Source organism: Eupeodes corollae, chromosome 1 (assembly GCF_945859685.1).
Source record: "Eupeodes corollae chromosome 1, idEupCoro1.1, whole genome shotgun sequence".
In the NCBI taxonomy this organism is placed as follows: domain Eukaryota; kingdom Metazoa; phylum Arthropoda; class Insecta; order Diptera; family Syrphidae; genus Eupeodes; species Eupeodes corollae.
The window spans coordinates 120,999,940-121,020,858 of record NC_079147.1 but is presented as its reverse complement, the minus strand read 5'-3'; the positions used below and the strand labels follow the sequence as shown (position 1 = coordinate 121,020,858).

Sequence of the window (20,919 nt, the reverse complement as noted above, 5' to 3'; positions counted from 1 at the left end):
AAAAATATTTAAAAAAACGTGAAAAATTACACCAAATTAGTATATATTTCATATTTTATTTTTCTCAAACAAACTTTAGTAATTAGGTAAGACTGACGAAAGCGACCTGTCAAATGATTGACATGAAAGAGACTCACGTTTGCCAGTCATTCCTTTTTATAGTCAGACGGCAACCCTCAGTGTGTCAGTTGCCGGAAGCAATTCCGGAAAGACTTTTTCCCGGCCGTATTCTTGACCAAAGCATACAACTTTTTATTTTAAAAATCATTTTTATTTTTTTAATAAATATATGTGAAAAAAGTTAAATTTTCTGGTCAAAACCGGCGCAGAAAATTTATCCGGAAGCACTTCAGCAACGGCGCTGTATTGTCTTTAGGTTGTACAATAATTATTTTAACTTGAAAAAAAAAAGAAATAAAGTGCAAGGAAATGAAAAACGTTTCCTACAACTCCCTAGAGCAAAAGGAATATACTACGGTGGCCCTCCAGGGTATTGAGGGCGCTTTCAACAACGTTGACACATCCGCCTATCATTTCTGCTATGACGACCTTCTAACGTCGAATACTCAATCTGTGAGTTGATTAATCTATTGCTAAAAAGCAGGATCATCAACTCTAAGTTGGGGGATTTTTGCACAAAAAGGTCTGTCAGTAGAGGCACTCCGCAAGGTGGTGTTCTGTCCCATCTTCTGTGGAACATAGTGGTTAACGAACTACTAATATCCCTTGAGAGGGAAGGCTACAGAGTGGTTGCATATGCCGATGATGTTGCTAGCCCTGTCGCAGAGGAACATCCTAATACACTGAGAGACTTCCTCCAAAATGCACTCAATATGCTCACTAGATGGGCCGATCACTGCGGACTTTAATCCTCAAAAAACAGACCTCGTCCTTTTCACACGGAAATACGAGATTCCAGTAATTGTACCTCCTTCAATAAAAGGTTTAATACTAATTTTTACTAATGAAGCCGAATACCTTGGTCTGATATTGGACAAAAAATTATGTTGGAAATCTAATATACAGGAAAGAGTTAAAAAATCTACAGCAGCTCTTTTCCTTTGCAAGAAAGCCATAGGAAGAAAATATGGTTTTCAACCTCGCATAACCTACTGGCTATACACATCAGTCATCCGACCAATACTTATGTACGGGGTTGCAGTATGGGGGACTGCACTGGAGAAAGTCACATACTACGACAAACTCAGCAGAGTCCAACGCACTGCATGTCTCTGCATAAGCGGGGCATTGAGAACCACACCCTCAGCAGCGTTAGACACTCTCTTCCATCTGACACCCCTTGACATCTTCAGTAAACAAGTAGCAGCGTGTACAGCGATAAGACTCGACGCCTCGTCTCAATGAACAATGTGGGGTACTCCATCATTTTGAACCTCTTTGGTTTATTACCAAAGTACATAGACTACAATATTTCTAAACCCCTATTTGGAAAAAACTTTCAGGTATCCCATCCATCCAATCCAGGGATGAATTTATATGAAATACATAAAACTCGTAGATAACAAAAGTATTCATTTTTATACAAATGGATCCAAGACAAATGAGGGAGTTGGTAGTGGTGTGTACTCAGAAAAGCTTAATCAAAGCATCTCATTCCGCCTCCCTAATCATTGTAGCGTCTTCCAAGGAGAAAGAGGTTCTTTCCTGGCTAAAAGAAAACGTGATATCAACATCTAATATCCACATCTTCTCTGACAGTCAGGCTGCTATTAAATCTCTTAATTTTGTCTCAACCAAATCTCAAACGGCCCTTCATTGTCGATCGTCTCTTATGGAGATGGCGCAGCAATTTAACATTCACCTATGTTGGGTGCTAGCCCACTGAGACATCACGGGAAATTGTAGAGTCGATAAACTCACTAAAAATGGAACCGTCATGCCTATTACACCTGAAGGGGAGGAGATAAGTATACCGATAGCTGCAATGTAAACTTATTCTAAAAGAAACAGCTTTTGCGATAGCAAATTCTAGGTGGCAAAACTTACCAACATACGCAGCCACACAACTCATATGGCCTTCACTGGACCCAAAGCGCTCTAAAGACTTGTAATCTCAAAGCAGACTTCATATAAGCTCCCTAATAGGTGTCCTTATGGGACACTGTCTTATAGGCAGACACGCAATACGACTTGGTGTAGCCTCAAATGACTTCTGCAGGAGCTGTATGGACGAAGAAGAAAAGGAAACAATCTCTCGCCTTCTCTGCACTTGCCCTGCTCTTTCAATAATACCAGTGAACTAGCTAAAACGGATATCAAATATCTTCTTCGCTTTATAAAAAGCTCAGACTAGCAAGAAGTAATTCTCTAGATTCATGTGAGCCTTTCTTTTGGCCTAAGTGTGTGGATTCCAATCAGCAGCCACTTTAACCTAACCTAATCTAACCTATGGTAATTATACTAATTTTATGAATTTTTGTCTAGCTTTAAGAACCAGTGGGCAATAATAAAAAGGGGAAGGCAAACTCCCAATTTGGTGCAGCGAACTAATTCAGCTAAGCGGAACGCAAGAGAAAACCAAAGGTGTGACGTCAGAACACGAAACATCAGAGAGTTACTACTCTGGGAGCCCAGATTACTTCTCAGAGGGTGGAGATGGGCAGTTTAGGTCTCCGAAATATAGAAACAAGATCCTATCGGAGCCCCCCTCCAAATCGTTGGAGGGGAGGCGGACTAAATCCTCCAAGAGGAAAATAAACTGATGGAGGCACTGCAAACAAAATAGACCGCCATCAGTAAATTTGAATACAGAGGAAATGGAGCCACTCCTCAGCAAACAAAAACAACAGCAGCAAACAACAGCAACAAAAACCACAGCAGCAAAAACAACCACAGCCCAAGCACGACACTACAAACAAAGGAGCGGAGCAAAAGAAAAAACCGCCATCAGCAGTGACAGGCCCAAATGTTGAGGCCCCATCGACCTCAACTAAAGCAATGCAGCAGCACAAACAGCAGCAGAAACAGCAGCAGCAGAAGCAGCAGCTACAACACCAGAAACAACGACAGCCGATTAGGACCTACCAAGTTGACCCGCAGGATTTGAAACAGGTATGTAAGTCGGTTACTAAGGGCAATTTTATAATAAATATTTTGAATGAAAAAGAAAAGCTGCGTTCGGTGCAGTGCTTGAAGAAAATCGAATCCCTCGACTATCAAGCTGTATAATGGGACACATTAAAAAAGCACGACGACATTCTACAATGTACGAAGTACCAGAGGTTTGGCCATGCCGGAGCCAACTGCAATATGCAGTAGCGTTGTGCAGGTGCTCGGAAACTCACAGCGAAGTAGAATACAAGCTGGGGAATGAGCGGGTTGAGGATTTGACCCAGCTCAAGTGTGTCCTTTGTGGAAACCAAGGGCACCTGGCTAACTATAGGGGTTGCCCTAAAGTCCAACAACAACAAATGAAGCAAAAACAGGCCAGTCAAAAAGCCGAAAGAAGTCGAACAGTTCGACAGGCTCCATATAAAGGTGCGAGGCAAGGGAGCTTTAACTTTAATTGAGCTTGGAAGAAAACTATTTTATCATTCATGATTTGAACGCAAAACATGAACATTGGGGAAATCAACATAGTAATCCCAGAGAGTCGAGTATGACAGTGATCACTGCGGTCTGGCTGCTGTAATGCAGATTCCAAATGAAGCATGGAGTTGGTGGAATACGTTGCAACGCACTCTAACAAATACAGTAAGATGCGCTGGCCTCGTTTCACCAACGCCCTAGCGAGAGAACTTCGTTCGGGTGATATAGCCCCACAAAGCAACAGAAACCTGACAAATACAGTAATTGACCAACATTTACAACAGATGGACGAAACAATAAAACGAACGATGGAACGGACAATTCCAAAGTACAAAGAACGGGACAAAATGGACGCTTGAAGAAACGCGACTATTGACGCACTACGTGGGCACAAGAGTGGCTAACTGACAAGACTCAAAAACTTGTACAGACGACTTACAGGCCAACACGACTTGGAGGTTAGGACACTGATGTTGTGTGTTACTCCTAAAACCAAAATAAAACAATAAACAAATATAAACAAAAACAATAATATATGAAATGTAAACATTCATGAACTCGACGCATATCGACCTACATTGGATTGTGTTGAAAATGATCAGCCGTCACCAAGCGATACCATCGTTCATTGAACTGATCATGTTACACATAGTCATAGATTCGGTCGCTATGCACCGAATGCAATTGAATATTGATTTTGTTTATGACTGCAATTATATATGCATCACATTGACTGAGCATTCGGAATGCTTTTGAGGAAATATAACCGAAAGTATATTTTTGTCAAGTGGTCATTTAATTCCTACGTCATGTGGGGTAATATATTGTAGGTCATAAGTAAAATAAATAAATAAAGAACAAGGCTAATAATATCTGTGTATGAAAATTAATTTTGTATAGAACTAGTTGTAAGTATAAATAGAAGATAATTTTAAAAATAAAACTAGACTAAGTTAAAACCTTAATTGTGACTCTTCTCATTGAATATCGTGCATCTCGATGCTCGGAAAAATAAGCGGCTTTACGTTAAAGCTAAGAAACTAATTTTGTTCCTAAACAAAAGAAGAAACGAGGAGGCCGCAAAAGACAGTTCCAGAGGAGGTGTGCAAACCTTCAGAGGATAGTCCACATAAGCACTGGAGATCAGAAGCGAACATTCATTGGTGAGCTGAAAGATCTGAGAAACAATGGGTGGCAAAACTTCCAAGTAGGAAATCATAAATAACGTAGCAGCAGCATCTGCAGCATCAACAACAACACATCTAAGCGACAAAATAGTATACTTAAATTTATTTCTTTTAGTAATCATAATTCTATGCAAATTGAATGTCCATTACAAAAATTATTTAAGAACACATATACACATACAAATTAGGGAATATTTAAAAGTTAAAGGTGAAAACGAAAATTTAGGAACGGTAGAAGAAGACGAAGATATAAAAAATACAAACACAAAAATTAAGGTAGAAAGCACAATGGCAAATTTTGATTTAGAAACAGACACTAAGGTGATACCTGAATTTCAGGGCAGTCAAAAAGATCTAAATAATTTTCTAGGTTTCATAGAATTCTATCATAAAAGATACAAACCAAAAAGAAACACTTATTACATTTATTCTGGCTACTAAGCTATCAGAAAAAGTAAAAAAATAAGATCCAAACAGAAAATACACAGATACAAACTTTATAAAATTAAAAATAAGAGGCAGAAATCAACCAATAACTTTATTAATAGAAACAGGAGCAGATACGAGTATTTCAATAATTAAGAATAGCATAGTCAATAATAATTACAACATAGAATATGATAATAATTGTCAGATAAATGAAATAACAAAAGAATTTATAATAACAATAGGAATCACAAAATTAAATTTATGGTTTGAAGATAATGAAGTTGAACATAAATTTAGCATAATAGATAGTAAAATAAATTTAACCACTAATGGAATATAATTTTTTATAAAGTATAATTGTAAAACTGATTATTGGACGTGCACATTAACAATTTCCCTAGATGGAGAAGATATAGTATTGCCAAAGAACATGAATACAAGAGATATTTATGATAATATAAAACTACCGCCAAGAACAGACATAATTTAAATGATAAATATAGATTTAAAAGAAGACAGTATAATACATGGAAAAGAAATTAAGAAAGGGACATTTTTTAGGTCACTTTGAAACATATTTCGTTAGGATTAGAACCAAAATACAAAGTAAAATACAAATAGATACTTAGACAATAATGCAAAAGAAGAAGTTTTTAGAATATGTAAGCAATTTCAGAAAATATTTAATTTAGAAATAGAAAAATTGACTAAAAACAATTTTTAAAGCAAAAAATAGCAACTAATGACAAAACACCAGTTTTTATAAAAAATTACAGGTTACCACATGCAAATTTCCATGAAATAAAGGAACAGGTTGACAAATTACTGGATGAGGACATCATTGAACCATCAACAAGTCCATATAACTCACCATTGCTAATTGTACCAAATAAAAGCACAGGAGGATTAAAGAGGCGGAGATTAGTTGTAGACTTTAGGTCTCATATAAAAGAAGCAATCAATAAGGTGAACTTAGCTACACAAATTCTATATCCGTTTATTAACAGGAAATCAAAACTCAGTGTTGAAAATAACCTCATAATTTTTAAGGTTATCTTTCAAAGTATTATAATATATGGGTCACCTGTTTGGGCTAAATGTGCTAATAGCCATTTACTTCGATTACAAAGAACCCAAAATAAAATACTAAAAATGATGTTAAATCTGCCATGGCACTATTCTACGGAAGATCTCCACTTACTTGCCAAAATTGAAAAAGTTTCATTTAGAATAAGTTATTTGTTTGAGCGATATAATGCATCTTTCAGACTATCGGAAAACCACCTTATCTCAAATTTGGCTATTTAGAAATAAAAAAAAACACAAACAATTTTTTTTTAAAAACACGAAACTAAAAAAAATTTTAAAATAAAAACTTTAAAAAAATGGTTAAAGCTTTATATTTGTTACTTATTTATTTATTTTTGTATTTATTTATTTATTTTTGTCTTTCTTTCTTTATTTATTTATTTTTGTTTCTTATCATATTTACTTTTTCTGTTTTTATTGTTTTTATTTATTTACATGTAAAGCATTTTTGAGTTTAGCGTTTTACGATGCTTCCAAGCCTCCTATTCTCTCCAATCTTGGATAACCATGTTTCTTGACAATTTGAAGAAGTTTTTTTTAGCTTTTTCCTTTGATTTGTTAGTTATGTTAAACTGTGATAATTTTATATAAAATTGTTATTTTTTTTCAGAAGTAAAGTAGGGTTATACTAAATCTCTGTAAATTGTGCAATATAATTATGAGAAAAAATGTAAATAATTACTGCTACAATAAAATATAATATAAGAAAAAAGTAGTTGATGACAAATGTCCATTAACCAGACTAGAAGATGTACTTGACAAATTAGGGAAGGCTAAATATTTTTCAACTTTAGATATGACAAGTTCATTTCATCAGATACCAGTTAATCGCAGATCAAGGCCATTAAGAGCTTTTTCAACCGATTCGGGACACTTTCAATTCAAAAGATTACCTTTTGGATTAAAAATATCAACGAATAGCTTTCAAGGATGTTATCAATTGCATAAAGTGGTCTTCAAACATCTGCATTTCTATATGTAGATGATATAATTGTATTCGGTTCAAATTTAAAAGAACATACTAATAACCTTATGGAAGTATTTAAAAGATTACGAAAATACAATCTGAAATTAAATCCAAAAGAATGCAACTTTTTGCGACCAGAAGTAGTTTATCTTGGACATCTTATAACTTCACAAGGAGTAACAACAGACCCGAGTTCATTTAATATAAAAGAATACCTAAATCCAGATAATGATGATGAAGTTTGAAGATTTGTAGCTTTCTGCAACTATTACCGACGTTTTATTCAGAACTTCGCTGAAATTGCAAAACCTTTGAATCAATTATTAAAGAAAGGTCAAATCTTCAGCTGGACACAAAGTTGTCAAAATGCTTTTGATTATCAACAACAGATGCATCGAATTATGCATTACAAAAAAATAAATTGTGTGGCGCAACAGTTCGTTGTGAACCAGGGCCTAGTGACTTACAATTCGCAACCATTGCTGTCTGCGAGTACTATTGTCAGGAATGAAAGGGGCCTACAATTTTAGGCCGAATCCGAACGGCTGATTTGAGAAAGCACTTTTTCATGACAAGAATTACTCTTGAAGGAATTGTCAATTAATCGCAAGAGGCAGTACCCGCGAAAATTATTTTTTTTTTAAATTAAGGTGGCACAGGCAGGGATTTAACCCAGACTCCTTGCATGACAGTTTTTTTTAATTCATTTTTATTAATTCATTCTTAAACCTATCTTAAAACTAGACAAACATTCATAAAACTAGCCTAATTATCCATAACTTACAACTAACTTAATGGTACCATACGGACACTCTAAGTTAAACTATAACACTAACTACTAATGCCTTTCGGATCTTAGATCTATTTTAACTTCAATTCAATTTTAGTTTTTTTGTACTAATTAGAAAATTTAGAAAACTTATGTCAATATCCTTTTTATTTTTACTTAAAAACTACTTAAAATAAGGTCCCTAATATAAAACTTTAAACTAACTTAAAGTACCTATTCTACCTATAAACTACTTAAAACTAGAACAACCACAGCAGCAAATCTAACGTTTTTTGTTTTTATATTTTATTGTCTTTTGTTGTATGTTTTTTTAAATTTTCTTTTATATTCCATTTTTTGTTGTTTTTTTTTGTTTTTTTTAAAATTTTTATTTTCTTTTTTAATTTTGTTTGTATTTTTTCTTGTGCCTCCATGCATATTCTACTTAAAGCTAAACCCTAAAACTATAAAACAAATATGTACGCCGGCCAAGGTTTAAAACCCCATCCCGACTACCCAATATCAAGTGCCGATTAAAGCCACCAAAACTGGTTCTCCTGCTTCACCCTATCAGTTCGGTCCCGTTCGGACACAGCCCTACTGAACCGAAGGAGCTCTGCTCCGCCTTGTACCATGACGTCCCGATTGTACGGAAGTCGCCTATCCACGGTTCTTCGTCTGACGTGGTAGATTAACGGAACTGAAAAGAGAAATGCCTCTGGTGGAAAATACTCGTCGTTTGGATAGAACGCCCCGAAAATTAAATTGTTGGTCGAAGACATAGCTCTTGCAATGTGACCTCGAACGAGTTTTATCACGAAATTGTCAATTCTGTTGATTCGAGCAACGTTGTTGGAATAGTAATGCACATAAGAAGACTCGGCTGTTCGAAATAAGCCGGTATAGCGTCGTAAACACTGCCTCTCTAACACCCGAAACTTCTCCTTCTGGGAAGGGGGCAACGTTGAACCACACAGGACAACCATAAACGATCATTGGCAGTATGAGGGCCATGTAGAAAATTACCTTCACTCTGGGGTTAAGCCGACTGCTGTAAAACAGCCGTTTCCTCAGAGCGAAGGCTCCTCTGGCCCTGGTCAGTGCAGCATTTATATGTCTGTCGAAATATAAATACTGATCTAACCAGATACCGAGGTACTTCACTACAGTTTTGCTCGCTAATGGCTGCCCGTGAAGTTCAACGATGACCATCTTGCGCCAATTCCTACAAGTATCTCTCGTGGCCCTAGCCAACGGAGTCCGGAAAAGAATTGTCTCTGACTTCTGGACATTTATTTTCGGTTTCCAGTCGACGCAATATCGCTGAAACTTGTCGAAATCACGCTGCAAGAGAATTCTAAAAACCTCAACCTTTCGGGCCGTTCTGTACGCAATCAGATCTTCGGCGTACGCAATCGCCTTTGTAAGACTACCTATCAGATCGCTGGTGTAAATGCTGAAGAGAATCGGCGAATTCACTGCTCCCTGTTGAAGACTATTTTTAATTGAGAATGTTGTGGTAGAAGTTACATTGCCACTTTTGCAAAAAACTTTCTACCGTTAAGCATATCTTAAAGTATATACAACAATGGCGTGCTTATTCCAAGCCCTCTCAATCTCAAACTCTCCACTCGCTCAGAGCAAAGAGAATATCATTGATCATCTCGTTAATATTGTTAATAAAGTTGATGCTGCAGCTTAAGTTGCATCTAATTGTGCAGTGGTTGGAGTGAAATTGCTTTCTCTGATCTCAATCAGAGTGAAGTTAATGCTGTTGGTGTTAATTCGAGTAATGACGCTATCGAACCTGCTGTTCTCTCTCCATCAGCTGGCAAAGCTAATGTTGAAAAGATGTTCACATATTTTGCCAATCATTGCTCCTATCGCTGAAAAAGGGGTCGAAGATGTAGACGTCAATGGTGATTGCAATAATGCAATGGATTTGAATGAAGAAAAAAATGAATGCAACAAATCTGTACATGGAGAAGATGCTAATGCTATACAAGATAAAGATTTGCAAGAGTCTATTGTTTACAATACAAACAGTGTGTCTTTTGTTGATAAGCCTCGTGATAATAGCAATATTGATGGGGATATTGGTCTTTAGGTTTTTTATAAGCGCAAATGGCTACATGTATCGAGTTTTAAGGCAACAACAACACCGGAACATATGGTTACATATATCGCTAAAAAAATGAATGTATGTTCTATAGTAGGGGAGCCCAAGAAGGGATTTTGGGATCTACTACAGCGCTGCAGATTAATATACAGGTAGGTACCTATTACCCCATTGAATACCTCCACTAAGTATTACCCCCGTATATGTGGCCACGCGTCAAGGATAAAGGATCAGATTAGTAAAAAAAAATTGATCATCTGAAATTCTCGAGCGCGTAAGATTAAGGTAGAATAAGTTAGTTATATGCTAAAAAGTGTATATCCAACTAATCTGACAACTTTCGATTGACGATAAGAATGAGGCGGGTTACAAACTTGTAAAAAAAAACGTCATCTTGACTTTATCGAGCGTGGCTAAATTTTTTTTATTTTGAAGGTAATAATTCAACGTTCACAAATATTATATAATCTGACGATTTTCGTTAGCCGAAGTGAGGGGAGGGGCAATTTAAAAAAATTATTATTTAAAATGGAAAAAAAATAATTTAAAAATAACGGTGATACTTACAATTAAGAATTATACATTTTTTTAAAGCCAACATTCTGTTTTATTAGCCAGTTTTTAATTCAAGTCAGACTTATGCGTAGTTTTTGAAAAAATTAATTTTAAACTCAAAATTTGAGTACAAAAAGTTAAAAAAAAAGGTTTAAAGTGTAATTTTTCAATACTTCAAGATTATCTACCATTGTTTTTATTTCAAAATTTATTGCTCTTAATTGTTTTTGATCAAAAACTGAAAACTAGATGATTTTATGTCTTTTAGTTTTTGAAAAAGTTGAAAATAACCACAAATACTATTTTAATTTAATTCTTTTTTTTTTGCTTGAGTGGTCTTATTTTGATAGTAATAATAGTAGGTCTGAATGTGGGTGTATGCAACAGTGGGGTGTGTGGGAGTTTGGGTGTACGCCACACCGAGGTGTGTATGGAGGCATGCTGCCCCCCCATGAAACCCCCCTGTTTGGGCACACTATTGGATTTGGAGTGGGTCCAAGGTGCAGTATGTACAAGGTGGGGAGGGTGAAAGGCGCGATGGATGCAAGATGGGGTGCATGCAAAGTTTCTTTTGCATTTAAATAAGCTGGATTTCAGAAAAATTAATTTATCTCAAATACTTAAGCAAGGAAAAAATAATAATAATAATAATAATAATAATAATAATAATAATAATAATAATAATAATAATAATAATAATAATAATAATAATAATAATAATAATAATAATAATAATAATAATAATAATAATAATAATAATAATAATAATAATAATAATAATAATAATAATAATAATAATAATAATAATAATAATAATAATAATAATAATAATAATAATAATAATAATAATAATAATAATAATAATAATAATAATAATAATAATAATAATAATAATAATAATAATAATAATAATAATAATAATAATAATAATAATAATAATAATAATAATAATAATAATAATAATAATAATAATAATAATAATAATAATAATAATAATAATAATAATAATAATAATAATAATAATAATAATAATAATAATAATAATAATAATAATAATAATAATAATAATAATAATAATAATAATAATAATAATAATAATAATAATAATAATAATAATAATAATAATAATAATAATAATAATAATAATAATAATAATAATAATAATAATAATAATAATAATAATAATAATAATAATAATAATAATAATAATAATAATAATAATAATAATAATAATAATAATAATAATAATAATAATAATAATAATAATAATAATAATAATAATAATAATAATAATAATAATAATAATAATAATAATAACAATAATAATAATAATAATAATAATAATAATAATAATAATAATAATAATAATAATAATAATAATAATAATAAGAAAAAAAATAGTTCCATTGTCAGATTAGGCGAATCCCTCCAGATAATCGTCAGATTAAGAGGCAACACGTTTAGGGTATATACATGAACCATATATATCAAATCTGACGCGCTGGAGCATTTCAAAATGGCGATTTTTTGCAAGTTCTAATAATGGCCGCGAGTTTGGGTCACATCCTAATCGTCAGATTATTACATAAGAGCATTCCTTTAGGTTCACTTAACATCCCCTTTGAAAATCTGACGTGCTCGGTAAAATTTTTTTTACCGTTTTCAACCCTTACGTACGACCACCCCCATCATGATGATAAGCACTTAGTGCCGTTTAAAGTTGTCACCGAAATTGAATCCGAAGTTAAAGACTTTTACAGTCAATTTGATTTAGTTCAAGTAAATAGTTTAAATAACAGTCTTAATCGTATTTTACACTTAGTTTTTATTGGCAAGGAATATGAAGCTTATATCGAAGAGAATGAATTCCCTGTTGTTCAATATTCAATTCATCACTTATGCCTTTCTATTGAGTGTAAATTTTTAACATATATAAAAGAATCTTCTGATAGTACAGAGTTTTTTTCGATTATAAACGTGCAAATTTCGTTGAAATAAACAATTTTTTGTTATCAATTCCACGGAATATGATTTTGGTCGGTTTAAGCTTAGATCAAGCGTTTGAATTATTTTGTAGTTATTTAAATAAATCTCGTGATTTATTCATTCCCAAAAAATCAGCCCGGTCTAGCTCAAAACTACCATGGTTTAATAAAAGGCTTACAAACCTTAAAAACAGAAAAAATAACGCGTATAAATTGCATAAACTTGATAAAAATAATGTTATCCTCCGCCAAAACTATTTAGAATGCCATAGAGATTTTAACAGTCTAAATGAATTTCTTTATAACAATTATATTTTATCAGTGGAATCTAAAATTAAATCAGATAGTAAACAGTTTTGGAAATTTATTAACACTAAAAGGAAAACCACTGGTCTTCCAAACTGTATGGAATATTCTGGAAGCATTTCCAGTGATTGAATGTTTTATGTAAATTTTTTGCTGATTATTTCAAATCTGTCTACTCAATTCAAAATTCATGTGAACTTCCTCCCTTTTCACCGGTTGATGTGGTTGATATAGGACACATGATATAGGAGACATATTCACAGATTTTGGTAAAGCATTTGATAGGGTAAACCATGAGATCCTGATTTTTAAGCTATCGAAACTTGGCTTTCATTCTTGCTTTATCAAATGGATTTCTTCTTATTTAAAAAATCGTGTTCAGCATGTTAAAATTAGAACACATTTATCCAAACAAATTTCTGTTACTTCAGGGGTTCCTCAAGAAAGCCATATTGGACCGTTGATTTTCATCCTTTTCATTAATGACATTCCCTCCAATTTTAAATTTTCACAAATTCTGATGTATGCTGATGACGTCAAAGTATATCGGTCTATTAAATTTTTAAATGACTGCCTTCTTCTTCAGGAAGATCTTCACAAGCTGGCAAAATGGTGTGATGATAATAAATTGTTTCTGAATGTTGGAAAATGTCAAAGTTTCACTTGTCATCGAAAAATGTCACCCATCATTTTCAATAACACCATTAACAATTTAGTCCTTGAAAGAGTATTTGTTAAGCAAGATCTTGGAGTTATTTTGGATGAACGTTTTTCTTTTTCGAGTCACATTGATTATGTTGTTAAGAAGGCAAACAAAATGATTGGATTCTTACGAAGAAACTCAAAGGATCCTTTCACATTGAAAATATTATACGTTTCGCTAGTTAGGCCAGTTCTTGATTATTGCTGCATTATTTGGAACCCTTATTATGAAATCCACCCTTTAAGACTGGAAGGTGTTCAAAGAAGATTTACTAGACTTTTATTTTTCAAATTGAACTGGTCTATTGAAGTTCCCTCTTATGCTACTAGATGTCTGCTTTTTAATGTTCAAGCACTTGATCTTAGAAGAAAGTACTTTTGTATAATGCTTATGAACGACTTTTTGTGGTACCCGTGGCATGATGGTTAGTGCGTTGGACTGTCATGCCAGAGGTCTTGGGTTCGATCCCTGCCTATGCCATCCAAAGTCTTTTCACGGGTACTGCCTCTTGCGAGGAATTGACAAATTCTCCAAGAGTAACTATTGTCATGAAAAAGTGCTTTCTCAAAATTAGCCGTTCGGAGTCGGCATATAAACTGTAGGTCCCCTCCATTCCTGACAACATTACTCGCACACAGGAATGGTTGAGAGTTGTAAGTCACTAGGCCTTGGTTCTCAACGGACTGTCGCGCCACCCAATTTATTTATTTTTTTTTATCAACGACTTAATTAATAATCTTACTAATTGTTCTCAATTATTGGAGGGCATTAATTTCTTTTTTCCTTGCCGAATTGTACGTGTAAATTTTCATTTACGGGAGAACTTCTTTAGAAGAAATTATAGTATGAACGAAAAATTTGCACGTTGTATAAGAGAAACAAATTCTGTGATAGGCCTTATAGATATTTTTGAAAATTGTTCAAGAGATGTATATGATAGACCTGAAAATGACTTTATTATTTAATCGTTAAAAATGTTTCTCGTTTTGGAATAGTATTATCTAAAACTAATTGTTATTTATTTATTTATTTTTTTAATTATTATTTATATTATTCTACTATTAACATATTACATTATAAGTATACATATTAGTCTGTAAGAGTTGTACTCTGCTTGATGAAATAAATACAAATACAAATACAAATACAAACACAAATACTAATATCTACTACGGTGACTGCTACCGAGAACAAAGACAGCGTCTATTTGGGTGTGGATTTGTTGTTGGAACTAGGCTCAGGCAAAAAGTCTTATGTTTCAACAGTGTGAGCAAGCGCATCACGACTATCCGCATCAAGGCTAAATTCACCAACATAAGCCTAATAAGCGCCTGCCCCAACAGAGGAGAAAGATGAAGACACCAAAACATATGAGCAGTGCCCTGGCTATGACATTAAAATTGTCTTAGGAGATTTTAATGCCAAGCTAGGAAGAGAAGACATCTTTGGTGGCATAATCGGGAGATACAGCCTGCACGACACCACCTCCCACAACGGATTCAGGCTAGTCGATTTCGCTGCGGGGCGAGACGTTCTGGTAGCTAGTACGCAGTTCACGCATCTTAATATCCACAAGGGGACATGGAAATCTCCTGATCAATCAACCGTCAACCAGATTGACCACATTGCAATCGACGCACGACACTTCTCCAGTATCCAGGATATCCGAACATTCCGAGAGGCCAACATTGACTCGGACCACTACTTCGTTGTAGCCAAGGTACGGCTACGGATATCCCAATCCAAGCCAAAACAAGGAAGAACTGTGAGAAGATTCGACGTTAGACGGCTACAATCACAAGAGACTGCCATGTCCATTTCCGATCGAGTCTCTAATAACCTCTTAAGGAGTCCTATGCTTCCTAAATTAAGCATTGAAAACCAGTGGCAACATTGCCTTGCAGCCATCCGAGATGTCACCTCTGAATTGCTAGGTTTCACACGGCCACCACAGCGAAACCCCTGGTTTGACGACGAATGCCGGCAAGAGCACGCAGCGAAACAAGAGGCATACAAAACGGCGCTGCACGAAAGGACTAGAGCAGCTCGCGAGCTCTAAGCGCAGAAGAGGAGAGAGGAACACCGGCTTCTTAGATGGAAAAAAAGAGAGCATGAGAAGCGCGCTATCGAGGAGATAGAGGGATGTCACAACAGGAATGAGGTTTGTAAATTTTACCAAAAGGTAAAAAAACCTACCAAGAATACCAGCCACGAACCGAAGCCTGTATAGATGATCAGGGGAACATCGTAGTAGAACCGCAGTCGATGCTAAGAATATGGAAAGATCACTTCACCAAATTATATAACGGTGATGACGAACCGAATTCTTCTGTAAGGGAGATAGAACCACTCAAACTCGGCGACGCAGATCAAAAATGTCGCCTACCCGACCTTGACGAAGTGAAGATAGCTATATCTAAACTTACGTCAAACAAAGCTGCTGGAGCCGACGGCATCACTACCGAACCATTCAAAGCACCAGGCGATGACTTGGTACGAAGCATGCACCAACTCATCTGCAAAATATGGTCGGAAGAAAGCATGCCCGATGAGTGAAATCTCAGCATAGTGTGCCCAATACATAAGAAAGGAGACCCTCTAAACTGCGCCAAATACAGAGGCATTAGTCTCCTTAACATTGCGTATAAGATCCTCTCTGGCATATTATGTGAACGTCTGAAGCCATTCGTCAACAACCTGATTGGTTATTATCAGTGTGGCTTCAGTTAGGCCAGTTCTTGATTATTGCTGCATTATTTGGAACCCTTATTATGAAATCCACCCTTTAAGACTGGAAGGTGTTCAAAGAAGATTTACTAGACTTTTATTTTTCAAATTGAACTGGTCTATTGAAGTTCCCTCTTATGCTACTAGATGTCTGCTTTTTAATGTTCAAGCACTTGATCTTAGAAGAAAGTACTTTTGTATAATGCTTATCAACGACTTAATTAATAATCGTACTAATTGTCCTCAATTATTGGAGGGCATTAATTTCTTTTTTCCTTGCCGAATTGTACGTGTAAATTTTCATTTACGGGAGAACTTCTTTAGAAGAAATTATAGTATGAACGAAAAATTTGCACGTTGTATAAGAGAAACAAATTCTGTGATAGGCCTTATAGATATTTTTGCAAATTGTTCAAGAGATGTATATGAAAGACCTAAAAATGACTTTATTATTTAATCGTTAAAAATGTTTCTCGTTTTGGAATAGTATTATCTTAAACTAATTGTTATTTATTTATTTATTTTTTTAATTATTATTTATATTATTCTACTATTAACATATTACATTATAAGTATACATATTAGTCTGTAAGAGTTGTACTCTGCTTGATGAAATAAATACAAATACAAATACAAATACAAATACAAATACAAATACAAACACAAATACTAATATCTACTACGGCGACTGCTACCGAGAACAAAAACAGCGTCTATTTGGGTGTGGATTTGTTGTTGGAACTAGGCTCAGGCAAAAAGTCTTATGTTTCAACAGTGTGAGCGAGCGCATCACGACTATCCGCATCAAGGCTAAATTCACCAACATAAGCCTAATATGCGCCTGTCCCAACAGAGGAGAAAGATGAAGACACCAAAACATATGAGCAGTGCCCTGGCTATGACATTAAAATTGTCTTAGGAGATTTTAATGCCAAGCTAGGAAGAGAAGACATCTTTGGTGGCATAATCGGGAGATACAGCCTGCACGACACCACCTCCCACAACGGATTCAGGCTAGTCGATTTCGCTGGGGGCGAGACGTTCTGGTAGCTAGTACGCAGTTCACGCATCTTAATATCCACAAGGGGACATGGAAATCTCCTGATCAATCAACCGTCAACCAGATTGACCACATTGCAATCGACGCACGACACTTCTCCAGTATCCAGGATATCCGAACATTCCGAGAGGCCAACATTGACTCGGACCACTACTTCGTTGTAGCCAAGGTACGGCTACGGATATCCCAATCCAAGCCAAAACAAGGAAGTACTGTGAGAAGATTCGACGTTAGACGGCTACAATCACAAGAGACTGCCATGTTCATTTCCGATCGAGTCTCTAATAACCTCTTTAGGAGTCCTATGCTTCCTAAATTAAGCATTGAAAACCAGTGGCAACATTGCTTTGCAGCCATCCGAGATGTCACCTCTGAATTGCTAGGTTTCACACGGCCACCACAGCGAAACCCCTGGTTTGACGAAGAATGCCGGCAAGAGCACGCAGCGAAACAAGAGGCATACAAAACGGCGCTGCACGAAAGGACTAGAGCAGCTCGCGAGCTCTAAGCGCAGAAGAGGAGAGAGGAACACCGGCTTCTTAGATGGAAAAAAAGAGAGAATGAGAAGCGCGCTATCGAGGAGATAGAGGGATGTCACAACAGGAATGAGGTTTGTAAATTTTACCAAAAGGTAAAAAAACCTACCAAGAATACCAGCCACGAACCAAAGCCTGTAAAGATGATCAGGGGAACATCGTAGTAGAACCGCAGTCGATGCTGAGAATATGGAAAGATCACTTCACCAAATTATATAACGGTGATGACGAACCGAATTCTTCTGTAAGGGAGATAGAACCACTCAAACTCGGCGACGCAGATCAAAAATTTCGCCTACCCGACCTTGACGAAGTGAAGATAGCTATATCTAAACTTAAGTCAAACAAAGCTGCTGGAGCTGACGGCATCACTACCGAACCATTCAAAGCACCAGGCGATGACTTGGTACGAAGCATGCACCAACTCATCTGCAAAATATGGTCGGAAGAAAGCATGCCCGATGAGTGAAATCTCAGCATAGTGTGCCCAATACATAAGAAAGGAGACCCTCTAAACTGCGCCAAATACAGAGGCATTAGTCTCCTAAACATTGCGTATAAGATCCTCTCTGGCATATTATGTGAACGTCTGAAGCCATTCGTCAACAACCTGATTGGTCATTATCAGTGTGGCTTCAGACCAGGAAAGTCCACTATCGACCAAATATTCACACTACGGCAGATCTTGGAATCTTGGCAGAATGACAATGGAGAATGCACGCTGCTCTATCAAGGTCGGAAAAGATCTCACCGATGCATTTGATGTCAAACAAGGTTTTAGACAAGGCGATGCACTGTCATGCGACTTCTTCAACATCGTTCTGGAAAGAATTGTGCAAAACTTAACCGTCAACACTAGAGGCACAATTTTAAAAAGGTAAATCCAATTACTCGGATACGCTGATTGGAAATCGCTGCTTTTTTGGACTTGGAAGACAATTGAGAAGTAAAGTCCCCTCTCGAGCATCTAAAACCACCATCTATAAGACACTCATCATCCCGGTTCTCATTTATGGCGCTGCGTCCTGGACCCTGTCAGAGAAAGATGAGAATGTCTAAGGGTGCTTCAAGAGAAAAATTCTTCGGGTGATTTTTGGTCCCGTACGCATAGATGGAAAATGGAGGAGAAGATATAACGACGAACTGTACGGGTTGTACAGCGACACTGACCTAGTTAGCAGAATTAAAGTCCAACGGCTTAGATTGCTAAGTCATGTAGAGCGGATGGAGCCCGGAAGGTCTTCGAGTCCAATCCCGAGGGATGGCACAGTAGAGGAAGACCGCGACTCAGGTGGCGCACCCAGGTGGGAGGGGACCTCAACCAACTTGGCGTGCGAAACTGGAGACAGCTAGCTAGGGACCGAGCTGGCTGTAGACGCATGTTGGTTGAGGCCCAGGTCCGCCCCGGACTGAAGCGCCACCTTAAATAAGTAAGTAGAACGTAGACTAAAGATGAACTCAGATGAAACCCTTAGAATTTTTGAAAATAACGCAAATGTGGAATAAGTCACATGAATAGTGTTTTTTCGTAAGTTTTTGGTGTCGTTTATGATATTCCTTCTATATAACCTGAACAATTTGGCCTATTTCCTACTTGGTTAGACCCTTACCTCTTCCCATACTTCACGAATTAAGAATGAAGTATGTAATAATCAATCTAATGTAAATAAATCAAACTTTGAAATAGGAAATTATTTTTATATAAAAGTCGGAAATAAAAAGAAACTAGATAAACACTTTAAAGGTCCTTATAAAATAATTGAACAAAAAGGTCCAAATAGCATTTTAAAAACTGAAAAAGAAAATAAAGAAGTACATAACACTAAAAAAGAAAATAAAGAAGTACATAACACTAATTTAATAAGAGTCAGAAATAAATGAAAACAAAAAGAAACTACATATGTATGTAATTATAAATTCTTTTCTTTACCAAAAATTCATTTAACCTTCAATTAAAAAAAAAAACATACTGTCAAAATATTTTTTTTTTTCATTTAAAGATCCAAAAAAATGTCATTTGTTTTTAAGGGTGAGGGTGTTGTGTGTAACACTTAAAACCAAAATAAAACAATAAACAATAACAATAATATATGAAATGTAAACATTCATGAACTCGACGCATATCGACCTACATTGGATTGTGTTGAAAATGATCAGCCGTCACCATCGTGCATTGAACTGATCATGTTACACATAGTCATAGTCGGTCGCTATGCACCAAATGCAATTGAATATTGATTTTATTTATGACTGCAATTATATATGCATCACATTGACTGAGCATTCGGAATGCCTTTGAGGAAATATAACCAAAAGCATATTTTTGTCAAGTGGTCATTTAATTCCTACGTCAGGTGGGGTAATATATTGTAGGTCATAAATAAAATAAATAAATAAAGAAGAAGGCTAATAATATCTGTGTATGAAAATTAATTTTGTAAAGAACTAGTTGTAATTTAAAACCTATATATCATGCATCTCGATGTTCGGAAAAATAAGCGGCTTTAGATTAAAGCTAAGAAACTAATTTTGTTCCTTCGAGAACTAGGACTTCCTCGTCTAACATAACACTGAAGTCGTCAATAAAACATGTGAATCTGTTGATTAAGTAGAACTACATTAATAAACTTAAGATCCGGTCAGTTAATTCCAGTAACCCTAGAGTGTTCCTCAAAATCAACAAGGTATTCAGGATAAAAACGATAATCACCTTCCATGTCTTAAACTCCAAGGAACTGAAGAGAACAGAGACGTTCTTAGGTCAGCGCAAATAGATCCAGAAAAAGCCATCTTTGACGATGACTTTAATATAATTGAAGTTCCGAAGGAAAAAGTGGACGCGGTGGGAGCTGCCTTCCAGCAATTGTACAAGGTGAATGTTAGCATTCGCCTTACGACCTGGAAAACAGAGCCCTACTTAATCACTTTTACCTTCGAA

The 20,919-nt window shown here is 35.5% G+C and overlaps 2 protein-coding genes across 6 annotated transcripts in view; one reads left to right on the top strand and one right to left on the bottom strand.

The window, feature by feature from the left end:
• LOC129942843 (homeobox protein prospero) overlaps window positions 1-20,919 on the bottom strand; it is a 238,951-nt gene that overhangs the window by 194,617 nt on the left and 23,415 nt on the right. The window lies entirely within an intron of this gene.
• LOC129943382 (probable serine/threonine-protein kinase clkA) overlaps window positions 11,983-20,919 on the top strand; it is a gene marked incomplete at its 5' end in the record, with an annotated part of 86,297 nt that continues 77,360 nt past the window's right edge. Inside the window, one exon of the mRNA XM_056052788.1 lies at window positions 11,983-12,069. Within this exon, the coding sequence (XP_055908763.1) occupies window positions 11,983-12,069 (87 nt within the window). The remainder of the gene's footprint in view (window positions 12,070-20,919) is intronic.